At 33.3% G+C, this 24,937-nt stretch overlaps 1 protein-coding gene across 8 annotated transcripts in view; it reads right to left on the bottom strand.

Annotated features, from left to right (window-relative positions):
• The window catches only part of LOC100644893 (neurotrimin), a 322,978-nt gene that overhangs the window by 20,806 nt on the left and 277,235 nt on the right, over window positions 1-24,937 (bottom strand). For 5 of the 8 annotated variants that reach the window (XM_048409027.1, XM_012311795.3, XM_020864360.2 and 2 more), the window contains 5 exons: window positions 14,922-15,050; window positions 11,108-11,245; window positions 9,824-9,994; window positions 8,322-8,393; window positions 7,868-7,936 (listed from right to left, as the gene is read on the bottom strand). In XM_048409027.1, the coding sequence (XP_048264984.1) occupies window positions 7,868-7,936; window positions 8,322-8,393; window positions 9,824-9,994; window positions 11,108-11,245; window positions 14,922-15,050 (579 nt within the window). Of the gene's footprint in view, window positions 1-6,650; window positions 6,776-7,867; window positions 7,937-8,321; window positions 8,394-9,823; window positions 9,995-11,107; window positions 11,246-14,921; window positions 15,051-24,937 lie in introns of those variants that run through there. The other 3 variants (XM_020864361.2, XM_020864358.2, XM_020864359.2) reach the window with 3 other exon arrangements.

The following is a 24,937-nucleotide window of genomic DNA, read 5'->3' as shown; positions in this document are numbered from 1 at the left end:
AAAGAAACGTTTAGTGTGCTTTTTTTTACATCCTGAGACGATCTTTGCAAATGTGAATTATAAAGCAACGTATGTGTATACTTATTATCTGTTAAAGAGGGACGTCTAACACACACACACATACCTTTTCTACTTGCAAAAATTTTCAACATACAAAAATATGAAATGAAATTATTAAAGTTTAGAGTACAAACGAAGATGTTGTCTGACATATATATTCGTTTTTCGACTCGTTATTAGGTTACAGGATAACATTATTAAATTTTAGAAGAATACGAGATAAAGGCATTATGTAGAATGAATAGTCGACTGAAAAACTTAGTGCAAAGATCTTAACATTCATTGTTTGAGCACGAAATGCTGCACATATTAAAAACGGCGAAATTTATAGACAGCTTCGCAAATTACATACTTGTTCTTCCAGCGTTGGAAAGATAGAATGAACATGGTGGTGGATGTTTGCGGATACGTGAGAATCGTCCTATAGAACGGTCGATATTTCAACAACGAGTGAAATATATGTGCGAGTATGAGAATAGTCGGATAGAGGAGATAAATACAAGGAGTTGCCGCGGATAATACGAAGGGTGGGTGAGAGCTCGACGCTCTTCCGCATCTCGGAATTAAATTCGACCAAATTCTCGGAATCTCTAGGATATTTGGTCTGTGCAAATCCCTTTTTAATGAGATAAAAGGCTCGCCAGCGGAAGGCTAAATAAATTTATACTCCATTAGATATCATCCAGCGACTGTTAAATCGGACTGATTCAGTGACGTATGCAAGCAATAGATCGATCAGATAATACGTAATTATACATATTGTATATGTGTGAATATATATATATATATATATATATAGTATGTCTTAATATTCTTCCAATAAATATCATGGAACGAAAGAATCAGTAGATTATAGAATAAACAAATTATTATTATATCTATATTATAGATATTTATATATGTACAGTGGAGTTTTGCTTATCCAAGTCCAGTTTAATCGAAAGTTCCGTATTATCCGAGATATTTTGAATTTTATCATGACTTCATTTCCTTTGAAAGTTTAACATAAAGAGTATGAAAGGGTGAATAGTCAGATATTGTTAAAACGGTTAATGAAACTTTCAATCAATTAAATAATTAGTTAAATTAATAATACATTATTAAAATGTTTTTTACTATTTTAATGCACAACTTATTGACATCCACGAACCGTATTATCCGAGTTTTCGACTATCCGAGACAGCTTCGGTTCACATCACATCGGATAATCGACTCTATTGTATTTGTCTATGCATGTTTGTATTAAATGGAACTGAAGAGGTAATAACGAAATGCAAATAAATCCATATTCTCTAGCTCATAACGTAAAAGAAAAATTTATGAAAATTTGGTTTTGTGAAAAAATATGAGTGTTTCTTATTTAATCTTCTTTAATGCAAACTTTTTGAATGGCATTTTTATATTTTTATCTTCTATAATATATAAGGAAATGTTTCCTTATAGTGATCATTTTGAACGTTCTATAAATTTTACGTTTTACTCGAGTTGTGCTTGGATTTCATAAACATTTCTAGCCTTTGCACTATTTTAATTAGCTGTGCATTTTCTTGAAACAGAGAAAATAGTTCAAATCTTTCGCATTTCTTCGAACTCCCAATGTTGGATATTTGTGTTGTTGATATAATCCTGACATCGTCAAGCTTTTCTTCCCTAATAAAAATACCATTCACAGGAAACTATGCAAATATTAACAAAGACTAAACGTACACTTTTTTTAAGCTGGTAAAATCACTTCAAAATATTTTTCGTGTTACCAAATCATTGATAAGGTAATTCGAACGTTTGTATAAATAAAGGATTATAAATATAATCAAAATTAATCTCTTTTTTATTATTTCACATAAATTATATCCTACTTAAAAAATATAAAAATGTTTCTTCAAAATCCATTATTGCAGAAAAATATCAATTAACTAATTAAAAAATCGATGCAACTTAATTCATTCACACCGATCAAACTTACCGCTTAAAATGCTAAAACTGCATCTAAAGCGTCGTTTCCAAATTTACCCTGAAACCACAGAACCACGAACTTCGCCGGAACACTTACCACAACACCAAAATGACTATTCATAGTTCCGCAGAAACCAAGCCGCGATTAAGATCGAGTTTAAGATTCAGATCGAGTGTTTAATACCACTTGAAACGTTACTTGTCCTAAAATATTCTTTCCATCGAATTCACTCTAACTAATATCACTAAAAATTTTTACCCACAGTGGCTACAAAAAGTATTCACTATACACGTCTTATTTTCACAGTATCAGATTTTTACACTCAAATAACACGAAATTTAATATATCAACTTGGGCCTAAATAATTACCATGTAAATAATTAATATATAGCTTAAATGATAAATCATACGATGATACTTGTTATTTGAATATTTTAGTACCATCCCATTTATTTTGATTATTTTAATGTTAGCTGAAATAATAAATGCAGTGTGCAAATATTTTTTTTTTACAGCCGCTGCGGATAGGAAACGTTAAAATCGAGAATGAATGGCTGAGGCAATCAGTCAGAGAAGATGGCTGCCATTTTCGAATCGAGTCTGCCGTCGAATTACAGAATTCTGTGGAATTTGATGGATCGCGATATGGCGGGCTGGGAAAACAATTTATTAAATTATTCCCTTGGGTATCATAGAAGGCGGGTTGCGTCGCAATAAATACGTAGTTTATCGTCGAGTTCGATTCTTTTTTGGCACAGTCTCTCTCTCTCGTTCAATTTCGCCTCTCGATTGGATTGGCCGGTTGTTCTAAGTTTTACGAACCAGGTCCATGTTGGATCAACACCGCCACCTGTGGCGCTAATACAAATCCGGTAATGTTGCCGGCTATGAATACATGAATATCAACCGGGAAGAAGTCGATACATATGTACGTTTACTCCTGTTAACCCGGCAGCAACCTCGACCTGCATACAGGTATCGCACGAATGGAAACCAAGCTGTTTGATATGTAGTCAACCACGTATATCTGTGTCGAACATCCTCTAGCATGAAACGATTTAATCTCTTGTTTTGTATATGTTTTTTGTTCTTTTTGTGATAATCTGATGCATAGGCCCATGAAAGCAATTGAACGCTTCTAAACACTTTTTACGAATACATTCTGTGTATAAACGAGATACTTTCAATTATTGTTATGTACTGTTATGTATAATGAAACAAATTTGAAAATATACATAAAAGCTATAAAATATTCGATGCAGGTATATATTTTGTAGGGAGCACAAACGTATTTAAACAGTGAATTGTTTTTTTACATTCATAAAACTGAATATTCAATTGGATCATATTTAACTCTTATTAAATTGTTTAAACTGGCTATTCATGGCTGTATACCAAATTTTTACTAAACATATGTTTGTAGCGAGTATCTTTTAATTTCGATATAGATATTCGGATTGAACTTTCAAGTTCGACCAGTATGATCATGACATAGTCATGTGTCATTACGATAACAATGAAATTTCGAAATGTTTTATGTAATACATATAATATAAAAGTTTTCTATGGTAAGTGTTTAAATACCTTTGTGCTTTCGATATTCTTTCGATATTTTTCCGACCGCAAATTCCTCATGATACAGGTTTCGGTTGAGTGAGAACTTTCTACGAATCGATATCTAACAAAAATGCTTTATCGTAGTTATTAGAGAAGCGAAGTAAAACATACGTATGGGGGCGAGGCTCGGAACGGACAAGTTTTCTTATTTGAAAACCGATCGGGAAACAATCGTCGCGAATTCCTCTGGAGTAGTTCCTTGTTCGCTTTGGCTCGGTCTTCAGAAATGGATGTCGAAATCGCACGTCCGCTTGGAAAAAAGTTATTCCCACCTACGAGTAAATTCCACGCTGCGCGCGTGACTTTCCGCACGGACAGCGACAGACGAACCATTTTCCAACACTTTAACAACGTCTTTACCGGTCCTCGACCACACGATTTCCTTCACTTCTTTTCGTTCGTTCCGATTTCGTGACAGAATCCCATCGATTGTGGCCATCACGTGACAGCCAATTAACTTAAAGGAACTTTAACTGGAATAGCTGGAACTAACATGGTAATAATTGCCGAGAACTATAGCAATTATTTGGAAAATTTACGGTGAATTCGATCCTTTGAGAATTGGTTTTATCGCTTTGGTCCAACCAAAAAGTAATTGATTTGAATTGGAAGTGAATATGAGAAAAAAAAAAAAACAATTCTTTTCATTATGATGTTTACTATGAAGCTTTTATAGGAAACGTATTATCTTAATACTAGGTAATCAAATTTTCATTGAAATTTTGGAATAGTAAACTTATCATATGAATAATGGTACCAACATTTTTTTCTTTTACAAAACCTCCGTACAGACTATTTTATAATAAAAAATGTATTCCGTATGCAGATATTTTAGTTTATAGATTAGAATAGAATAGTTCAAATACTTTCCTAGGCCATTGTATTATAAGTTCGCTTCAGTTTCTTTGCAATAAGTTCCACACTTTAATCGTTGATAATTCTAACATTAGATAATATTTATCATTTGAATCAACAAAATCGCAATCATAAAACTAATCGATCATCGACGATACAAATCATTAGATTAATTTACCACGAAATAATTACGTTCTTCTTTCCTGTGAAATTGGTTTGCGATCGGAGCGAGCTCCAATCAAGAAGGAGCAGCGGATCGATACACGCTCGTCCAAACTTTCCTCCGTCACGTCACGACATTAGGATAAGCTTCTTTGGAATCGAGGAGAGAATTGGCTGGCGTGTCGATCGACGCCTCGAAGAATACAGATCATAAAAGTTTGTACAGTATAAGAATCAATTCATCGGCAGCCACTGGTTGGCCACCCTCGACTTCCTGCACGTGCGACGGATGTCGATCGATTTAACAAATGAAGGCGAGAAAGAGGCTAACAAAGAGAGTTGGCGGGAGGAAAAATAAAGAGAAGGATAGAAAGACGGAGAAAGAAATGGGAGAAATTCAACGTTGCCCGTTTCTGCGTTTTGCCAGGCGAAACCAGTCGACGGCCGCGGGTCAACGAAACTCGTTTTTCATTAATTGAAAGTAAACTTTGAGAAAGGGGAGTCTCCCGCTTCGGCGCTCCTCAGAATCTTTCAGCAAAGTCATTGAAACTGAGTTCGAAAAGTTTAACGTCGGTGCCAGTTGCTGCCAATTTATTGGCATACGAAACGAAAGTGCCCTCGGCGAGATGTTTTATCTGCCACCCCCGCGATGTTCATGAGTATTGAGACACCTACTGCTTTTATACGAAACGTGACAATTAATGTAAAATATCAAAGAAGCGATCAATCGCAAAAAACTTTCTATTTCAAATTCTACTCCTATTGTTATTTAAGTACTTTATTATTATTTTACTTGTGTTAAATTATTGATAACAAAGGAGAAAATTTGCGACGTTTTCACCGAAGGTCGCATAAGATTAATAAAATAAAGAATAAATTTGAAATTTTTGAAATACATATAAAATTTATATTATAAAAGTGGTATTTGGGATATCAAACTTTTCATGACCATTCTCGAAGAAAATTTTGTGTCCTATTTATTTTCTGATGTTAATATTTAACTATCTTTTTTAGTTAAATCACGTGTTACATCATTTTTAATTATATTTCATTCGAACTTCAACCTTCCCACTTATTTCCTATCGCATAGCTTATTACATACAGCATAATTATTCGAAAGAAGCGAATGAAAGTTCTCTCATCATTGGTCATACTTAATACGCGCGTAATTTTACATTAATGCATTATTTCTTCGCGGAATATTTAGACTTTTAATCGATATTCGAAATTTAACGGTAGTTAAACTCGCTGGATTGGTCTTCTCATGCGTATTCATAAGATATTACAACGTTCAATATTCATAAGCTATGCGATACTTTAAACGGCACCGACTGGAATCAGACCAGCAGCCGTAAGAAAATAAAACCGCGGAAAAAATTTGTCTTCCGACTTAACTACCAAGCCCCATTTTAAATGGAATTCGTTTTATACCTCGTGTCACACAGTAATCAGACGAAGTTTTTTGATCAATTATAAAATTCATATTTCCTTATATTCCTTTCTTACATCTCAACAATTTGAATATAAATTAAACCAGTAAATTGTAATTTGTATGTGCAATTGTTTCAATAAAAAATTGCTATTTATGAATAAATACATTTCTAAATAAATATTCGTGCTATAATGTGGAAATTAAAAAAATATAATATTATAAAATTAAATATTAAAGAATTAAATTAAAAAAGAATTTAATAAAAGAGATATTAAAATAATTAATTATTAAATATGCAATTGTAAGTGTGCAATGTTTTGTCTGAAAGTAAAATATTCTTGTATATTTCCAGATACTTTAGGATAATAATTGAAGAACGACTGATCGATAAATACTAATAATTAAATTATCATAGAAATAAAATCAATAATGTCTTATAATCTTCAGATTGAAACAAAAGTCGATTAGCACTCGTTAGAATCTTTACTCTGTTCAATTAAAATAAAATGAACATCGTATTAAAAAGTTTGGATACTTTTTGTGATTTCATTCGATCAATATCTGAAGTAGGGATTCTTGATATAAGACTCTCGAACTGAAGTGAAAGCACTTACTGTGCGCTGAAAAAGAAGTTCATAGTAGTGCCAACTATTGTTGATGTCTTTGGGCCTGGAGTTTCTCTCGAACTGGCGCGTCTGAAAAGGACTTTCAGTACAATTTCAGCTCGCGAATAGATATACGAACATGTAAGTTGAACGTATGAGAAAATATTGATATTTGATGAGTACAAATTAGCAACTTCAGTAAAATCAGTTTTCCACTAATTCCAATCTCCTACAACTTAGAACAGTACGCTAATTAATATCAAGATATCAGTCCGTGCAACTTCAGATCGTACTATTTTCAATTATCTAATAAACAATCCCAAATTTTAAACTAGAAGTAAGAATATTTGTTGTTCAATTTTTGAAAGTCTCTTTTTTTTATGTATAATTTAATATTTCCACTATTCATCGCGCCAAAATAAAGAAAGCCTATGTTGAAAGGAGTAAGCATCCAAACTCTATTCGTATAATGTTTAGTTACTTTCATGAGTCAGTGTATCTTTTAAATAATCTTCGTGTCTATAATGGTAGAAATCATAAAAAGATACGTAGAGAACAATTAAATCAAATATTATTAATAAGAAGCAAGCAGGCCTGTTTTAAATCTTTTCTACTTTATTATAAAACAAAAATTGCAATTTTTAATTCCTAAAATATTCACATAATATATCTCAGTATTCTTTTATTAATTTTTCATATATAAATACGAATTGATCCAATTATTCACTTAAAGTTCGTTATCTCAATTCAACAAAAAGTCTCTTCAGAATCATAAGATCAACATTATGTTTGTGCAATCGCGAAACTGCAAATGTAAGAAAAAGAAGGAGAACAAAAAAGAAATGAGATCAGAAACGTAAGAGCAGGAGATCGATACGTGAGGTTACAGAAGATCCATCAGTGAAATCACTGTCGTCGAAAGCGTAATTCTGAAATCCATTCCAGCCAGTTAAAGGGGACCAAGTAACGTGAAGTAATTCGTTCACGGATAAAGGGTATCACCGAACATTGGCAATTTAGTGGATTCACTGGAGAATCTCTCCACCTCGAATGTGCACCGTTGACGAGGTTTTAATTACGCTAATTACTCGAACGAAGCGATACAACAGGCAGCCAGCCAGTTGTATCGTCGTGGGAAATGCCTGAGGTACGCGGCCCGCGTTAAAATAGATATTTACTGACCTGAATTTCGCCATTCCTCGACCTCGTAGTCGATAGGTCGTTGTCGTAATTTCTTGTTACCGTTTCTACCTAAAATGCATTACACAAAGGCGGTTTTACATGGCGTGTTTTACGACCGGGACGTCATGACGCGGGAGGGAGACACGGGAATGGATGTCCTTGCTTCAGCGGGATAAAAAACAAGAAGGGTGGATGGATGCAAAGTGCCATCGAGAGGGTTGTGTACGTGTGCGTGAGCGCGCGCGCGTGTGTGTGTGCTATTTTATTTGTAAATTAATGTCGAATATTCTGTCTAATTCCTCGCTTTTTCGCGAATATTTAAACGCCACAGGCTTACGTTGTCATGACTTTTCGTGTGGCATGCACGACATTTGGATGTTTCTATAGAGTAATTAAAATTGAGGTAAATGTAGAGGAAATAGACTGAACACCTGATAGATTTCAAGGTAGTTACCATTCTTCTTCATTGATGAGGTCACGTGGTAAGGTGGTGGTGTAGTAGACGTGGTTGATGGTGCTGGGATTTCTGTGAAAATAAAGAAATTACTTCTCAATTAGTGCACAACAATATTTCTTTGCATACTTACAGAATTTAAACTTGCAAAGGTATTAGTTATTAGAAAAAAGTAAACAATAAAAGAAATTTCTAATTTTCTTTTGCTTGATTAAGACGGAGATTAGCTGATTCTCTTTCAAGGTTTAATATATTTTCTTTCTTCATGTTTCAATACTTGTATGTCAAAGGTCAGCGCAAAGATAGGGAATTGTAGTAAAAAATGATTCTACGAAAATTGTATCAACTGAGTATTGAAGTTCTACCTTATCTCGTATATTTCCCTGATTTATCTCCGATCGATTTGCAATTTTCCGCGTACGTGACAATTTATATAAACGATTTGTGTGTAAAACAACAATGAGATATTGAAAATATGTTTTCGTACATTTTCCTGCTTCAACGCAATATTCAGATTTTTATATGTACGAAATGAATACTGTTATATCGAGCATTATAAAAGTTATTTTAAACAAGAACTTTTAAAATGAGAGGAAGACATTTCAGAACGATCTGTATTGAAAACATTGTCAACAAAAAAATAATTTCATCTGTTCCTCTTTTATTGGGATCCAATCTACATGTCTATATGTTTATATTCTATGCCTAAATATACATGCCTTCATGAAAAAAATTCGTATAAGTACTCAACAGTACAGGAATGAATTTAACTTCTATACGAAATACGAAATATATTGGAAAACTGGGAAAATTCGAGAGTGAACTTCCACCGTGTTCATTTCGTAGCAACCGACCGTACGATATATCTCGTTAAACTTTTAATTTCAGCCAATTTATTCGTCCAAGGAGGTGGAAAAGCATATTCTCCCGGGATAAATATATCCTTCGTAGATTTAATCGCCAATTACGAATCACGTTGAAACGATAAGGACGCTTGACCTCGTCAAACGATCGATAGCTTTCGACTGTTAACGATAAGAGTTTTAGCGTAAAGTCCATTGGGAATCAATCGATTACTTTATTATTAAAAGATGATATATAAAAGGTGTTCTTTTCGTTTCTGAATATTTTGGTCACACTTTTTATATGCAATATCGATGACATAATACACTATTCCATTATTATAGATATAATATTTGAACGCAAATTTTATTTTATGCATTAAAATATGTTATTTTTATTGTGGGACAATCAAATACTCTTTTAATTTGTAAGAATAAGGTAATCGTTATTTGACACTATTTTATTTATCATCAGAAAATTTATATTATATAAGAAAGCAGTACAGACGATATTGAAGAATGCTAATGCTTTTAAATTTTCTATACTACGATACTACATATTATACATAGTTCTCTGGTCAAAGGTTGAAACGCTTTCAGTCTATCTATATCTCCCAAAAATGGAAGGTAATACTGATAGAATTTCTGAAAAATGCTCACCATCCAATTTGATGTCACCGTCTGTTCCGCCAAGAGAATTTTGCGCCACGCATTTGTATGAACCAAAGTCCCTCGGGCCGACATTTCTAATCTTCAGCATCATGTACTTGTTGTAGCCGTTGTCGGTGGAAACCGCCTCATATTTATCGCCTACAATAGAATGGTAATTGCCTAGGCAAATAAAACCATATTCTTCCTAGGTTGAAACAGTTTATAGTACGCGACAGAGCAAATACCATGGTAAATCAAACGACCTGAACTTGTGTGAATTTTTTAGTACTTTCAGTTTGAAACGTACGTTCAAACGTTCTATGGAATCTGTGACTCAGCAAACGCGCGTGTGTACATAGTTAGTTGAAAAACCAGAATAAATTTTTTTAGTTCCATACGTATTGTCAATAATTTCTTAAACTTTTAATTTAAATTTTTTGTAATTTCTTTCTCTATCGTTTGTATAGAATAAGAAAATGTGGGGGTTAATTGATTCCGTATTTCTTAGTATACGAATTATTCCATTTTTCACATCGCAGTTTTGTAAATACAAATTTTTCAAAAAAAATTTTACTTTGATTAAATTCTTCAATTATCATATATTTCAAGACATATGAACTTTTTTATTCGTAAATGTTAGGGTTCTAGCAAATGTTCGACTATTTTTTTTACAATAGAAAAAAACGTAAGAATTAATATAAAAAGAAATATTTATATCATTCTTGAACTTATATACTAAATATGATATCCTAGCGTAAAAAAGAAAGTATTAATGATGCTATCAACAAAACTATATAAAAAGTTCTTTTGCAAGAACGTTACGTAGCAAAGTATTTTCTCAACTTTATTGTGAAGAGTTTACGGGAACATATTTCTGTCGTCGACATAACTTTCTTTTAAGGCTTCCACGCATGAGAGACGTTGTGATATAAAAAACAGCACATACGAGACAATATCTGAAGCAAATTTTCATAAGGCAGGCAACAATTACAATTTAAACAAAATCGTAAATAAATTCGAAGGCACTGATGAAATCAGAATAACATTTCATTAGAGTCAATTTTTAAAATATGTATATCAATGAATAATCTAGTTTTTCTAATTTTAGATTTAATTTTAATAATAACGACCTCTAGTTTATTTTAGAAATCGTATCGAGCATATTTGGATTCACATCCACGTGAATAAATGTTTCCTTCTTAAGTTTGTTCGATAAAATAAATACTTTTCTGTTTAGCAGATTACCACAATTGAGGCATATATATATAATTACTATATTAAAGTTAAAATTACCAGAGACGATCATGTCACCGCGTTCGGTCGTCCAATAATTAATCGAGGTAGGGTAAGCTTCGGTGTGACATTCCAACGTGACATCTTGTCCAATATATGCCGCTTCCAGCTGGTTTGGTATCGAAAGCATAGGAGGAACTGTAACGATAAAAACATTAACGTGATATATTTAATTTCTTTCCCCCTTTAATTGAAATAATATTTTCGCTTTTGAAACACTTTATTTTATCTCTTTTATGTCTAGCCCTTAGAAAAGACGAGATATATCCATATATTCTTCAAGTAATATAAAGAAACACCTGCAATCATACTTGTTTCTTTCTGATAGAGTTAGATAGAATTAATATTTGTTTTATAGAAATACATAATACAAGAAATATATAATTACATTTAACTAATATAAGAATAAAATCAGCTTATTTGAAAGACATTCTGTCTGAAATTAAAAAGTACATTTTCAATCTAAATAATAAATTAAGGAAAATAATGATTATAAACACATTTTTAAATACGAGATTGCTTTTACTTCGTGTTATACTATGCAAGACGAATAAAAAGGAGGATAAAAATCAAACGTTGTACTGAACAATTAGTATAACATTTTGTATCATTCCTTTAGTATTTATTTACTCGTGAAGACATTTATTTCTAATCGGAATAATGCGGGAATTGTTATGAAACCAAAAGAGCAGATATTTGAAATAGCTTGAGTCAATTTTCGGAATTAGAATTTTCGGCTTTGAATTTCAGTAACCAAACTTTCTACGCTTTGTACTCTCCAAATTTGCAACTACATATTCGAACTGTGTAATCAAGCGCATTAGAACTCTCTTGCTCGTTAAATCCTAGCAAATCTACCAACTTATTATGAATTTCGATAAAACATTGACTTTCTATTTGTTTAGCGCAAGCATAAACCTTTGACTCTTCTGTAGAAGGTTAATAAATAAAACCTAAAAAAGAAAGAAACACAAATAATTCCTTTCTCCTGTTCAATATAATCCTGCTTAATCTTCTACTTAATCATCACCAAATCTTGCCTCTCCTACCAATCGGTTAAAAACGAGCGACATTGTCAAAGACAATTCGCAGCTATAAATTCCATAAAACCCTCTCAGCGGACTGAAAGCGTTACCAGCTCCCGTGGTTAAAGAACAGATGCTTATTTTCAACTGCTCTCGTCGGCGAGTGAAATTTTTCTACGGACCGCGGCTTCCCTTTATTCAACTCGGCCGCCCTTTATGCGGTAAAAACGAATGCCTTGAGAGCACCGCGGTTGCCACCAGTTTCATAGACACCGCCTTTATGCCCTTTAATTTTCTCCATTTTTCCGCGGACTCTATAAAGTTTCCATGCACTTGAAACTTAAACAGAGCCACCACGATCCCGCGTAACGCAAGACTTTCCTTCGCGGAAGCGAAAACATTCCTCTGGAAAGTTTTTTAGTTAATATACGGTATAACAGGCGAAATCTTCGCCAGCCAAACGATCGATATAGATATATTCCGCCGCAATATCATGTCATACATAGTTCCGTCTTTTACGGACTAGCGTAAATCACGATTTACTACCTCGTACGCGGCGTACGCCGTGGGACGATATCATTGGTGGATCGTGTCCCATGCCCACTCTATATTCTTTCCCCTTGACGTTTTTGTTGAGTTATCGAGCTGATATTGGCCAGCCATTAGCTGATCAACCTGATCGCCAAAGATTTTCAAACGGCTATCGATCTAATTCTTTGGAAAAAGTCGCTGGAATTTGATTCCTTTGGTGACGTTTATTGGATTGGTGAATTACGAGGATTCAAAGAGTTTTGAGGGCAGTTTTCGAATTAAAGGAGCGAACAGAAATTTTTGTTGTTTAGAAAAGATACTTGCGTCGTGTGAAGATGTCATTTTTAAGCTGTAGATATTTATGGAGATATTATGTGCAAAATATAATAGCTGCCGAAAGTTTTTTGTAATTTTGTATCGAAGTAGAAAATGAAAATTATATAATAGCTTAATATTCCATAAATTATACGTATTAGATAATAGACTTCCATTTTTACAAACCTTAGGTTAACAATTATGATGATGCTACATTAATTTAAAATCCCTTTTGAACCGTCCTATGAATTCGCAACACTATATAATTACAAATATTTGGAAGTCACGATTGAAGTTATGAAAAATCTCAATCTCAATCTCATTATGTACATTTAACTATAATATAGTTCGTTAATAATTGTTTGTTGTTAATAGTTGTATAGTTTATAATTTAATTTACCGCACGGGCGAATTATATTTCTACGAGTTGACAACTTTCACGACAGAGAGCTTTCGAAATTAGAAATACAAAATAAAGATCAAAATTCAATAAATCTATGTCAAATCCAATATCCTCACTATTAAACTATTACATATAATCAAATCTAATATTCCTAATATTACGGATATTATTAAGGATAAAAGATATTAACAAATATAAAATATGATAAATGAGGAATAAAGTACGAGAAAATAACTGAAAATTAATGTGACTTACTGTTAGAACTGTCTTTTATGCACGGTCTCATGTGCATTCGCGACCCTCCTGAAAACTTTCCGTTAGAAAACGATAACTCAAATTTCGTCGGGCGATTATTAACGCTCGTACTTATCCGTGCGGTAGAACGGAGACTAATGTGTCGGAAAAGACAGGGCGGAAACGCGTTTCGCACCCCAAAACTGGACGAACGTGACGCTCGAGAGGCAATGAACGAACCTGGGTACATCGTGCATATCTGGGTCAAGTGGGTGCTCGTAAATCGCTGGCTAAATGAGACGTTGAAAACCGACCTAATGCAACGGCGCTGGCCCGAACAACCACTCTTTATCGAGATATTGTGACTAGAATGCACCCTGTTACCGTTCTTCCTGCTTCATCAATCCATCGTTCTTGACTCGTTGCAATTGTGCTTTTGCTTTCAGCCCTTTGCAATGTCTTTCTTCCATTTCATTGTGCCAAGCACCATCAATTCTGAGATTCTAATCTAATTTGCTAATGAGTGACATTACTCTATCAATTTATTTCTGGATATGATATATAGTATATACTATGTAATTTGAGAAATTGATATATACGATTCTAAATTGTCAGAATTATTTAAATTGTTAACTTTATTTCAACGAATAATAATACTTGTTTCATTATATCAATATGTGAAACAGTTACGAAACATTACATATACATATACGTTAGCTCCTGTAATTCTTTCGGTATCAAAATTTGTATGAATTGAAATTCGACTTTAATTTCGAGAACAAATTACAACAATTTATTATACTTTTATTTAAGAGTATTAAATGTCTCGTTTCGTATACGTTTTGATAACGGCCTATAATCTTTTCGCTACTGACATATTTTGTGATTTTATTTTCAAGATTTTCATGAATTATATATTTACATTTTTTAAAATCGTTCTGGAAGCACGCCGGTGTATTCAATGAAATCTAACCGAAAGTCATTCTGCACGAGTAATTAAAAATATTTTAAATATTTTATAAAATATAATTTCTGAAAATTTAATTTAATCATATGCAAAACATAACTGTGGGGTATAGATAAGTACATTTTTATACAGAAGATTTCAAACGCTTTACCAGGGATACAATTTTGAAGAACTTTGAAAGAGAAGTATTTCCGTGTGATTGCAGTTCGTATAACGCGTTTACTAAATTTAACGATACAGTTTAGGATTAACGTGCATATAAAGCAATCTAATAAACAAGCATGCCAGGTTACTGTTTGAGGGGTAGGTATATGAGAAAATATTTCAGTATATACTCACACTGCACACGAAGAGATATGCGTTGACTAACTCGCGGTGGAACGTCGTTCGAAGCGATGCACAAGTATGATCCCATGTGCAATCGACTTATCTTCACAATATGCAGCACCTCACCATTCACCACGTTTACTAAAACAGAAACGGAATAATGTTTCGTTAGAGTTCTGAGTATATAAATTGCCCAATTAATTCTCATTCTGTTGACACAGAAATTTACCAACGTATCTCAATAAAAACAATGTCCATTATTTAAAAGAGGAATTACATGTTCTAGCAAAAAGATCGTTTACCTATTCAGTATTTAAGTAGTTTAGAAGCTGCATTGATCAATTCCATAAATTAGAAGGCAGGAGAAAGAAACCTATATTGCAAACATCATTTTTTAAATTTATCTTGGAATTTTCTATTATTTATGTCAGTTTTTCGTAACAAATTAAGTCATGGAAGTACCTAAACAATTTGTTTTTCGAGAATCGAACGTTAATCATAAATTGAAATCGACAAAAAGTGGAATTGATTATTTAAAATAAAAATGAAACATAAATCTGTATCGTTTTAGTAAAAACATGATTAATTCTCCTGTAACGCGATATAATTTTGAGAAGAGCAGGATTGATAATCTTGGATGGATAAGTTTCTTCGAAGTCGAATCGTTGAAAATTCGGACGTAACACTATTTGCGGAGGAATCGAAGTTTCCAGGTAGAAAGTTCGGTGAAAAGTTCAGAAGGGGCGACCTACTTCGACGGTACCAAATTTATAAGTGCAAAAGGCATCGCAAAACCTCCGACGACTTCAGATGAACTACTTCTCCGTTTCGAATACTTTTAATTCAGAATATTTTTAATTCTTGGTATTAAGAAAAGCTTTACGTTAAAATACACGACATGCTTTCTATGATTAAAAAATGACCTATGAAGATGGAAAACATAATGAGTTGAAAATACGTATAATGACGACAGTCGAGCGAATTTGCATTGTAATTTTAGGAGTTTTCTGGGCGGTGTTTTTACTGTATGAACAAGGCTTTAGATAAATTTATATTTAGAAAGAAAAATCGTGAAAATTCGTGTCCTTGTATTTATTGTTGTAATTCATAACTCAACTTGAAACCCAATTACAGAATTTAAGGCAATTATCAAATTAATAAGTACAATAGACTAAAATGTTATGAGCAAAGCAGTACACACATTTTTCCAATGACAGAATTAGTGATATAAGTTAATTTTATTACACTAAAACATTTTCAATAATTAGAATATCATAACATCACACTAGCCACGAATATTTATCTACATATTAGTATTTTCTTTCTCAACATTCACATATTTTTAAATTCGTATTATTCTGACACGTTTAATATTTTCCATCGTAATCCATTATTACTTATTATTATATAAGAGATATCGTTTGGAACTTAATCTAGGCAACTTTTTATAATTCGCGGACAATGCAACAATGCGAACGTTGTCCATTCAAGATTGAAAGTTTGACTCTCTAATGCATCTATAAGCCAACGGGCTCATTAATATCTGTCATAGAAAGTAATTATTTATTCCATCCTACATTCACCGCTTCCATTTCCGCGCTATACACCGCCATATAATTAAATTACGTTAAACGATTTATCATTCTGGCCAGTCGCACAAACCTGCAAAACTTCCACGTTCCACATTTTCCTGCAACTTTTAGCGTATTTTGCGGCCGTGCTCGGTCATCCGTTCTAACGAATTATGCACGCGAGCCAAAACGAGATTCTGCGCACTGTGTTACAGAATATGCCACCGGTTTCCGGTTTTACTTCACATTTATAAATATTCCATCAAAATGAAAGATTCGTAAATCCAGTAGATATTCTTTTCAATTTGATACTTCTTTAGTTCGATATTGAGGTAACTTCAGAATACAATTTGAACGTTGCTTAAGTTTTTATTTAATTAAATTATTGTTTAAAGTCAAATATGGAATTTTTCAAAAGCTTTTAAAGTAAAAGTGGAGTGAAAATCAGATTTACGTTGCTAGAATAAAGAGATAAAATTCTTGTTTCTTTCTCTACACTGCTTAGATACCTTAGTACGTTTGATTCAAACTAGAGATGTAAACATTGAAGAATTAAAAGTAGTGATAAAAATAGATAAATTATTTTGCTGTTTAAATTTCTTCCAATATATTAATTTGTGTTTTATTCTGTACAACTCCTTATAACAACAAAATTATATCAATCATCCACACTATTTCTCGTTTCAGAAAGTTAACGTTGAAGCATCTGTGGCATTATGCTTTAGGTCCACACCATCTTTAACTTTTAATAACCTGAGAATGTTTTCAGTAACTATAATCCACTTCAGAATACTTTTGTAATGAAATGTTTTGGAACGAAAGCTTTCGCTTTAAAGAGAAAAATATCATGAACTCTTTTGTAAATTTATTTATACAATAACCTTTTTCTTTACGCATACTTTTATCGATGAAAACTATACAAGAAATAATTTTCACATTATCAATATCATCGTAGCGTCACGATTAAAGTTCAATGTGTTAATTTTTATTTTTAACAAATAACAATTACACTTATTAGAAGAAAATTATACAATGGCAGGGAGAGAAATCAAAGAAGCAAGAACAGATGTCAAAATCCAGATACAAAAACCTATCTTCTTGTAAAAATAACATAAACACCATGGAATGTAATGAAACGCAGCCTGTTCCCGTAAATATGCGATCATAATGTCCGTAAGAAACGTAAAAGCAGACAACTGTTGCCACGTGTTCCAATAAGAGCGCGATAATAAAACGGCGTAGCTGCAGATCGCAATTTTTATACGCGAAATTATTGTGCAACATTCCTAGAATTCTTGCCAGACAGGGACAGAAGGCGCATTGTAGTAGATTCTGCGAGAGGTTTTAAACTGATCGCGAGTAAATGTTGAAGAGCGATGGAAAACCAATTGAACGTTTTTCACGATAAAGGTAAAAGCGCGTTGTATCAAGGGAAGGAAAGAATTGTTGCTACAATTCCCGGACAGTAATGTGGAGGTAATGGGACGCTGTAAGAACGTGGAGATTCCTCCGGTCGAATAATACCCTTCGATGTATCACGATCTTTGTTACGGCTCATGCACTCCCAGATAGATTGCTTGCTTTTCTGCCTTTCATTTGGCTCCGTGGTCCTCCGCGGGATAATTTCCATCGTTCTTCGTTACTTTTTAACGTACGTGTGCATCGCTATTTCGAAATGTACTCTAAAATGGTCAATAATATGTGAACACTTGATTCTTCCTGACACAATGTTACTTTGATTATAGCGAAATTATAAATAGGAAGGCTTATGATGATTTTATTCTTTGTCGAAGATGTAGAGTATTATAATCAGGCGAAATTTAATTTTGTATATCTAGCAGTCTCGTTATTATATTTGTTCACTTCTAAAAATCAATTTGATCGCGTCATACATGCCGTCATAAAAAATAAAATCAATGTACTTTGATTTATTTGTAATTTTGTTACTAAAATACATACATCTCGTTAAGAGTAAGTAAATGTTCAGATACTTTTGAAGTGTATAGATGTATAGCATATTATCGCTAACCATACACTACTACAACTTCTACATATAATTACAAACATACACCATCCCATCTTCCAATTCGATACAACCATTCAACCGCCTGATTATGCCACATAATAAAGTTGCATTATTACCGTTTCTACTATTATTTTCTTATCACATAGATAACACTTATTAACAACACTTCTCGTTTGCAACAAATTCTACAATACATTGCCTAATCCCCTAAACAGAAGAAAACACAGTGGTTGTTCGCGCTAGCAGCAACCGCGTCCTCAATTGTACAAGCTTATCTCGCGTGACTCGAAACTCTTATCATCGCGAGGAAATATCGCAGCCGGTGAAGGTCGTTGAAAGGAAGGTAAGCTGTTCGCGGTATGGCACGGGTAGGAGTGTAAGAAGATGGTGTGAATCGCTGCCGGCCAGACCGTGCCACACGCCAAACCTATCCATTGTTCCATAAACAATGCCTAGCTGCGAGAGATTCCAACCGGGCCAGGCCACTTCCGAGGGTTTTAATCAAGTAGTCCCGCAGATCCTGGCGTCAGAACTAACCCTGCTTACCTGTTTAGCGGGAATCCTTTAGAACTTTCGACTTAATGGGAAACCGCAATATGATACGGCTCGATGAAATTTCACCTCGAATTACGCTGAATCCAGTAAAGTATTGTGCAAACTTGTGGCCAATTATTTTTTAACAATCTCTGTATTGTTATTGCGGCGTAACGATGTTCGTGATGTTCTTTTTGATTCTTTCAGATTATTTTATAAGTTAGAGATGGTCAGATTTATTGTTGTTATTCACATGAGTTGGGTGTTTTCTTGTCTAAATGTATTTAGATGATAAATCGACTGCAGATTATCATACATTTCTTAAAAAATATACGAAGTATAGTAGTCCTTATATAGTATTTAGCGAGTAAAATAATATTTTACTTAGATTCCGTTGTTTTAATTATACCCATAAGAAAGTGAATCTGTGTAAATGTTCAAATGACGAATGTGGTAAATTTTATGTAAAACGAAGGATCATGAATTTCCTATAAGATGAGGGATATAAATTTATTGAATTGATTGAATGCATTTATTGAGTTTGCATTCGTAGGATTTTATCCTGCATTCGTAAGTTATGGTAAAGAATAGAAGAAGAATTGTCTTAATAAAACGTAGAATAAAACTGATTGAATCTTGCAAGCATAGATTCAATTCTTCTGTGTAAGGAACTTCAACTTATCTTAAGCCAAACTATTTATTTAACTATTCATTTAGCATAGAACTAGTAATTTGATGTAACAATCAACGTTCATCTAAACATACATTTTGTAATTACCCTCAAACACCGTAGATTTCTAATTCTCTGCTCGTGGGGAAAATGTCGTAAAATTTTCACAAGAGTAAAACGCAAGCCAGACGATAAGGCAATGTCTTTCGGAACTCATCAGCCCGTTTGAATGTTAAACGACGCAGATAAGAGTGAACGCAAAAAGAACGGCGGAATAAATTAGCGGGCATTGAATGTCGATGCGCGGGGCGCACTTTGCATAACATTTTCCGCGTGCTCCTTAACAGCGTAAGAATAAGCAGACAGCTTACTCGAAGACGAAGTGGGGAAACGGCTACCTATTTGGGAATTAGTACGTGATGTATTCCGCCCCATAAGCGGCGGCATGGACGTCGATATTTCATCCCACCCTCCTTCAACCCCCTTAAGTGGCCTTTTTCGCGTTATTACCGCCAGATAACCTAGCTACATTCATCCTCCAGCGAAATCCTCCAGCTACCATCATTGCAGCTAATGCCTCTGCATGTGTTCCTAGTAGAAACAGACGGATTTCGGTCTGTATCGTTTCGTAATCGTTTGGATAATTCTAAGTAGCGATGGAACCTATCATTACATTTACTCGAGGAATCGTGTACGAAATTGTGCCAGATAACACTGTGAGGCTTACGGTTAATTGGTGTTCGTGTGTGATAAAAGCGTAAAATAGTTGCAGAGTAATTAATTAGTGAAATAGAATGTAGAATTATTTCCGTATTATTTCAAAGTTCAATAGAATTAATTTTGCCTCGCTAAAAATTTTATAGGAATATTTGCAGAGTATATAAAAATTGTCTTTTATTCCAAGGTAATTAGAGTGTTGTTTTTTTCTACTTTGTAAATATTATTGCATTTTTGTAACACATAATTCAAAACGCCGTCTCTAAAAGTAATTTGTAACAAGAGAATATATAAGAATGAGAATAAGGAAATAACAGTACGAGGAGAAATAAAATGTATTCTGTGATAGAATACCATAAGAAGTATAATAATTAATATTTCCTAATTTTGGAATATTATAATGGAGTAGTAGATTCCTCATTCATCTACATTCTTTATGTGTTTTTTTATGTGTTTAAACTTTGTGAATGTTTCTTCACAATGCCAGTGGAATTTCAAAATGTTTTTTCTGTAACACCAATAATGTATACATAAAAGTTTTTCGTAATAATTCCTCAAATACTTTTGTGAATGATTGTATGTATATTTATACGTGAAGCATATAGTTTCTTTCATAATGAGAGACAGACATAATTAGAATTTCGATTTAAAAAATCTTACCTCTTATTACGTTTCCAGAAAAGTAATTTCAATAAATTGACGAAATGTAGGTTTCAATTAATTTTTCGTAAGATTCCCGAAATTCTGAATTCCTCTGCTAGAACAAAGTCCGTTACGCGTACTTATTTACCAGCAAGAAACAAAGCTAAGAAACAGTGCCTTTGGGACCTTGAATATTGTACACTTTCCTAGTTTCACTCTCTTTATGCGACTGCGAAAGCTCATTTTTTAAGGTTGGCTTCTCCTCGGCGTTAATAAATAAATACAGCAAGTCCAAACAATTTTCCACTAACTGACAGGAAAAGAATTTTTTCTGCTTTTTAAACATAAAGAATTACTTATTTAAAAATTGTTTACTATCTGTTTCTACTGTTTTAATTTTAATTAAATAACTAGACGTGGATATTTGTGTAAATTCATTTGTTTATGAATATAATTAAAAGAATGGGATCTACATAAAGAATAGTTTTACCTATTAAACATTATAAAAGGTAATATACTTTGGATATTTATATATTTTTGTATATTATGTGTATTCTATGGATATTTGTATCTGCAAATTTTCTCATAAATACATAAAGATCGAAAGTTTGCACATAATCTTTAATATAAAAATAAAAATTTTTTATAGTAAGTGCTCAAATACTTTCGCAAGCTCATGCTATTTTTAAACGGCGCTGTACATTTAAATATATGTAAATACAAAACGTTAGAACAAGGATATCTTATTTCACTTGCGAACTTTCTATTAACCAGCGAATCCACGTTCGCCAACTTTTGTAAATGTAGCTCTGGGAGAAATTGAAATCCTTATATCAGTAGTGTGATTCAATAAAGAAGAACGTTTATAGCGGCAAAGCAGCGTTGCTCGCAATAACAATTTGCCTAACGCGGGGAAAATTATTTCGCCTCGTTCGAGAAGGACGTTATGAAAACGGATATCGAAGAAATGGAAGCGTACGATGCGTAAAGGTTAGAAAACACTGGTAATCAATGTCAGCATAATGCAGGTGAACGGGTGCAAGTCGAGCGACTGGCTTCTTTGCGCTCCTCTTTGTCTACAATCTCCTTCGGGCGCTCTTTCTCGTCGGTAGTTTACCGGAAATTGTACAGGACGTAGCAAAAATCGCGACATCAACGAAAAGAGAACTTTAAAGGGAATACCTGGTCTAAGTGTAAGTGTAAAATATCAAACGCCGTTCAAAATATTACACAGACGATATTATCTCTAAATATTTCTTAACTATTCTGGAAATATTTTCCTTCCTCTCTAGAAAAAATACATTATCGTTTTGTAATATCAAGTATCGTTTTTACTATCGAGATTGTAAATTAAAATTATATCAAGATTATGTCAATTATTTTTGGATCTTTATGAAATCGTTTAAAAAGGAAGAAGCATAAATTCGTATGCTTACCGTAAACGATAGCAGTAAAGTACAAATTAAAAATATTCAATGTACGTATTATTACAATTATATATAAAGAAACAAAATAACAAAACAATGAAATAAATGATCAATTTACTCGAAAATAAGATATTAAAGTATCGCGTGGTTTCATTAACTATCCGAATCTTTTATCGAGTCTACTCATGCAAAGAAATAAACAAAAAAATATATGAATATAAAACGTTCATATTCTTAATAATTCCACTTCATATTCATAGAGAATAACAGAGTTACCGAGACGATTTTTGATGTAGCCTGTATGTACAGGGTCAAAGTAACACGAGGCGACCGGAAAATCGGAACCTAAGAACGAATTCCTGTCCCGGAAGGGAAGATAGAAGAGGGAGTGGGTCGCGTGGTGGATATCGATATAGGCAGCGCGGAAAATCGAATCTACGTTGTACTCGTTTTACGCGCAACCCCGGCATCAAACGACGAGGAAAACTGGCGGCAAAACTGTACCGACGTCGATCCTCGTAGCGTCAAGACGAGCTTATCTTGTTGCCGTTTGAGGTTCCTTTGTATTTTCGAAGCCACCAAGACCACGTCGTTGTACCAAGTGCAACTTCATGAACAATATTGTCCAGGAAATTTTGCGTTTCAACTTCTAAAGGAATAAATTTCAATTGTTCTTCGAGTCCCATTCATTCACATTTCTTTCATCGAAATTGCCGAACCCTCAGATCGATAGGACTAGACAGGACCATCGGTGAGAAAAATTTAATGATGAAAAATGGTATCGAATTTTTCAACAAATTTTTCAACGAATTATGTTTGCATCTTTTCATTCGATTTTAAAATTAAATATATGATTACGTTACTCTTTTAAACATTTAAAAAAATATTAGTAACATTTTTCTGTATCATCTTTAATTTCTTTATGACTGTTTGTATGGGGTATAATCCTTTTGGACTTTCTACTGAAAGAAAGATTTCAGTTTGGAGCGTAATCATGTTGCGTCTTACGTTTCATTATCTGATTTCACTCGTAAAATGCAATTTCTTATCTTAAAATGGGTTTTGGAGGTTTCCTTCATTATGTTCATTATGTTCTGCGAACAACTTTCATCGGATTGAATTTTAGAAGGAGAGATCATATTAAAAACGAAAATATAACATATCCTGTTTTTTCCTTTTTATAATTCATATATTACACGTGGAAAATTATGAATGGAAAGATACGATACAATTGTGTTTTTGTTTTCATAAAAAATCAGCGTTAATTTTATCAAAACTTCCTAGTTCTAATTTGCTGAATCCAGTGTTAATTTTTTTTTTAAGATCAGTTGTTCAATTAATCCGTTTCTAATTCCCTATCGCAAGATTAAAAGAACAAGTTGAAAAATTGAAGTTCCATCATTAAATATTTATCAAACGTTTATACAACAGTTCCTTATCTTCACAATTAATTGCTATCAAAGTCAAGATCAACATTACAGGAACAAACCACTGACTGTATTCTGAACGCAGGAACGAATGTTTCGTTATCTCATTTCCAACGTTGCTACTTCAATTCGAAATTCTACTATCCCTTTTTTTCTACTTTTTTTTTCTTCGTCTCTTATCAACTTTCTGGACAATCGGCTGGAACCAGGGAACTAAATCCTTCCTTCTGCTGCCCACAGGTGTCTCGATCCCATTCTTTAAAAGTATCTCTGTAGACGAGCGTACCTTTTACAAAATTCGATTTCCTCTTTCATTTCTCTTGAACGTTCTCCTTCACTCTTTTGGACACGGCAAGAACGAGAAAATAGCATTGGTAGCGCATCTACACACGTACGAAACACTCAGACTATTCCAACAACATAAATTGACTCCTAATCTTTGCTTTGAAGTGGATATAGTTGTTTCGTAGAATTGCTTTCCTCGATGTAATCGGATTACGTAGTATTAACCGTTTTTCACAATTCATACGAATTTAGATGTGTAAAATTGCATTAGAAATAAAGATTTTATAACGTAATGATTTTATATGAAACTGTTGAAAGTAAAATATTAGATATTATTTAAAATAAAGAAAATTCGTTATTACTGTTGAATTAAAATGTGTGAATATGTACGCAGTATTATTATGTAGTATATTTTTTATTTTGTTCGAATGATATAAATCAAGATATATAAGATATATAAGACTATTCTATGAAAAATAAAATGTGAAAAATAAAATTCAACTCTATAATAAATAGGAGATATTCTATTGCCCTCAATTGTGAAGAACAGTTTCTGCGTTAGCAATCCAACGAAATTGGTCTGAAAGGTCCATAACTAATCAGTTGGAACACGTGAAATGTGCTCCAGTACTCATGAAAATGCCGATCAATTCGCAAAGCTCGTTGAACCATCAACGGCTGATGAGACGATATCATTCGACGATCCTGTACCGAAGGTTATCCTTGGAC

Source organism: Bombus terrestris, chromosome 9 (genome assembly GCF_910591885.1).
Source record: "Bombus terrestris chromosome 9, iyBomTerr1.2, whole genome shotgun sequence".
In the NCBI taxonomy this organism is placed as follows: domain Eukaryota; kingdom Metazoa; phylum Arthropoda; class Insecta; order Hymenoptera; family Apidae; genus Bombus; species Bombus terrestris.
Note: the sequence above shows the minus strand (reverse complement) of the source record. Positions and strands in the feature narration are given on the sequence as shown.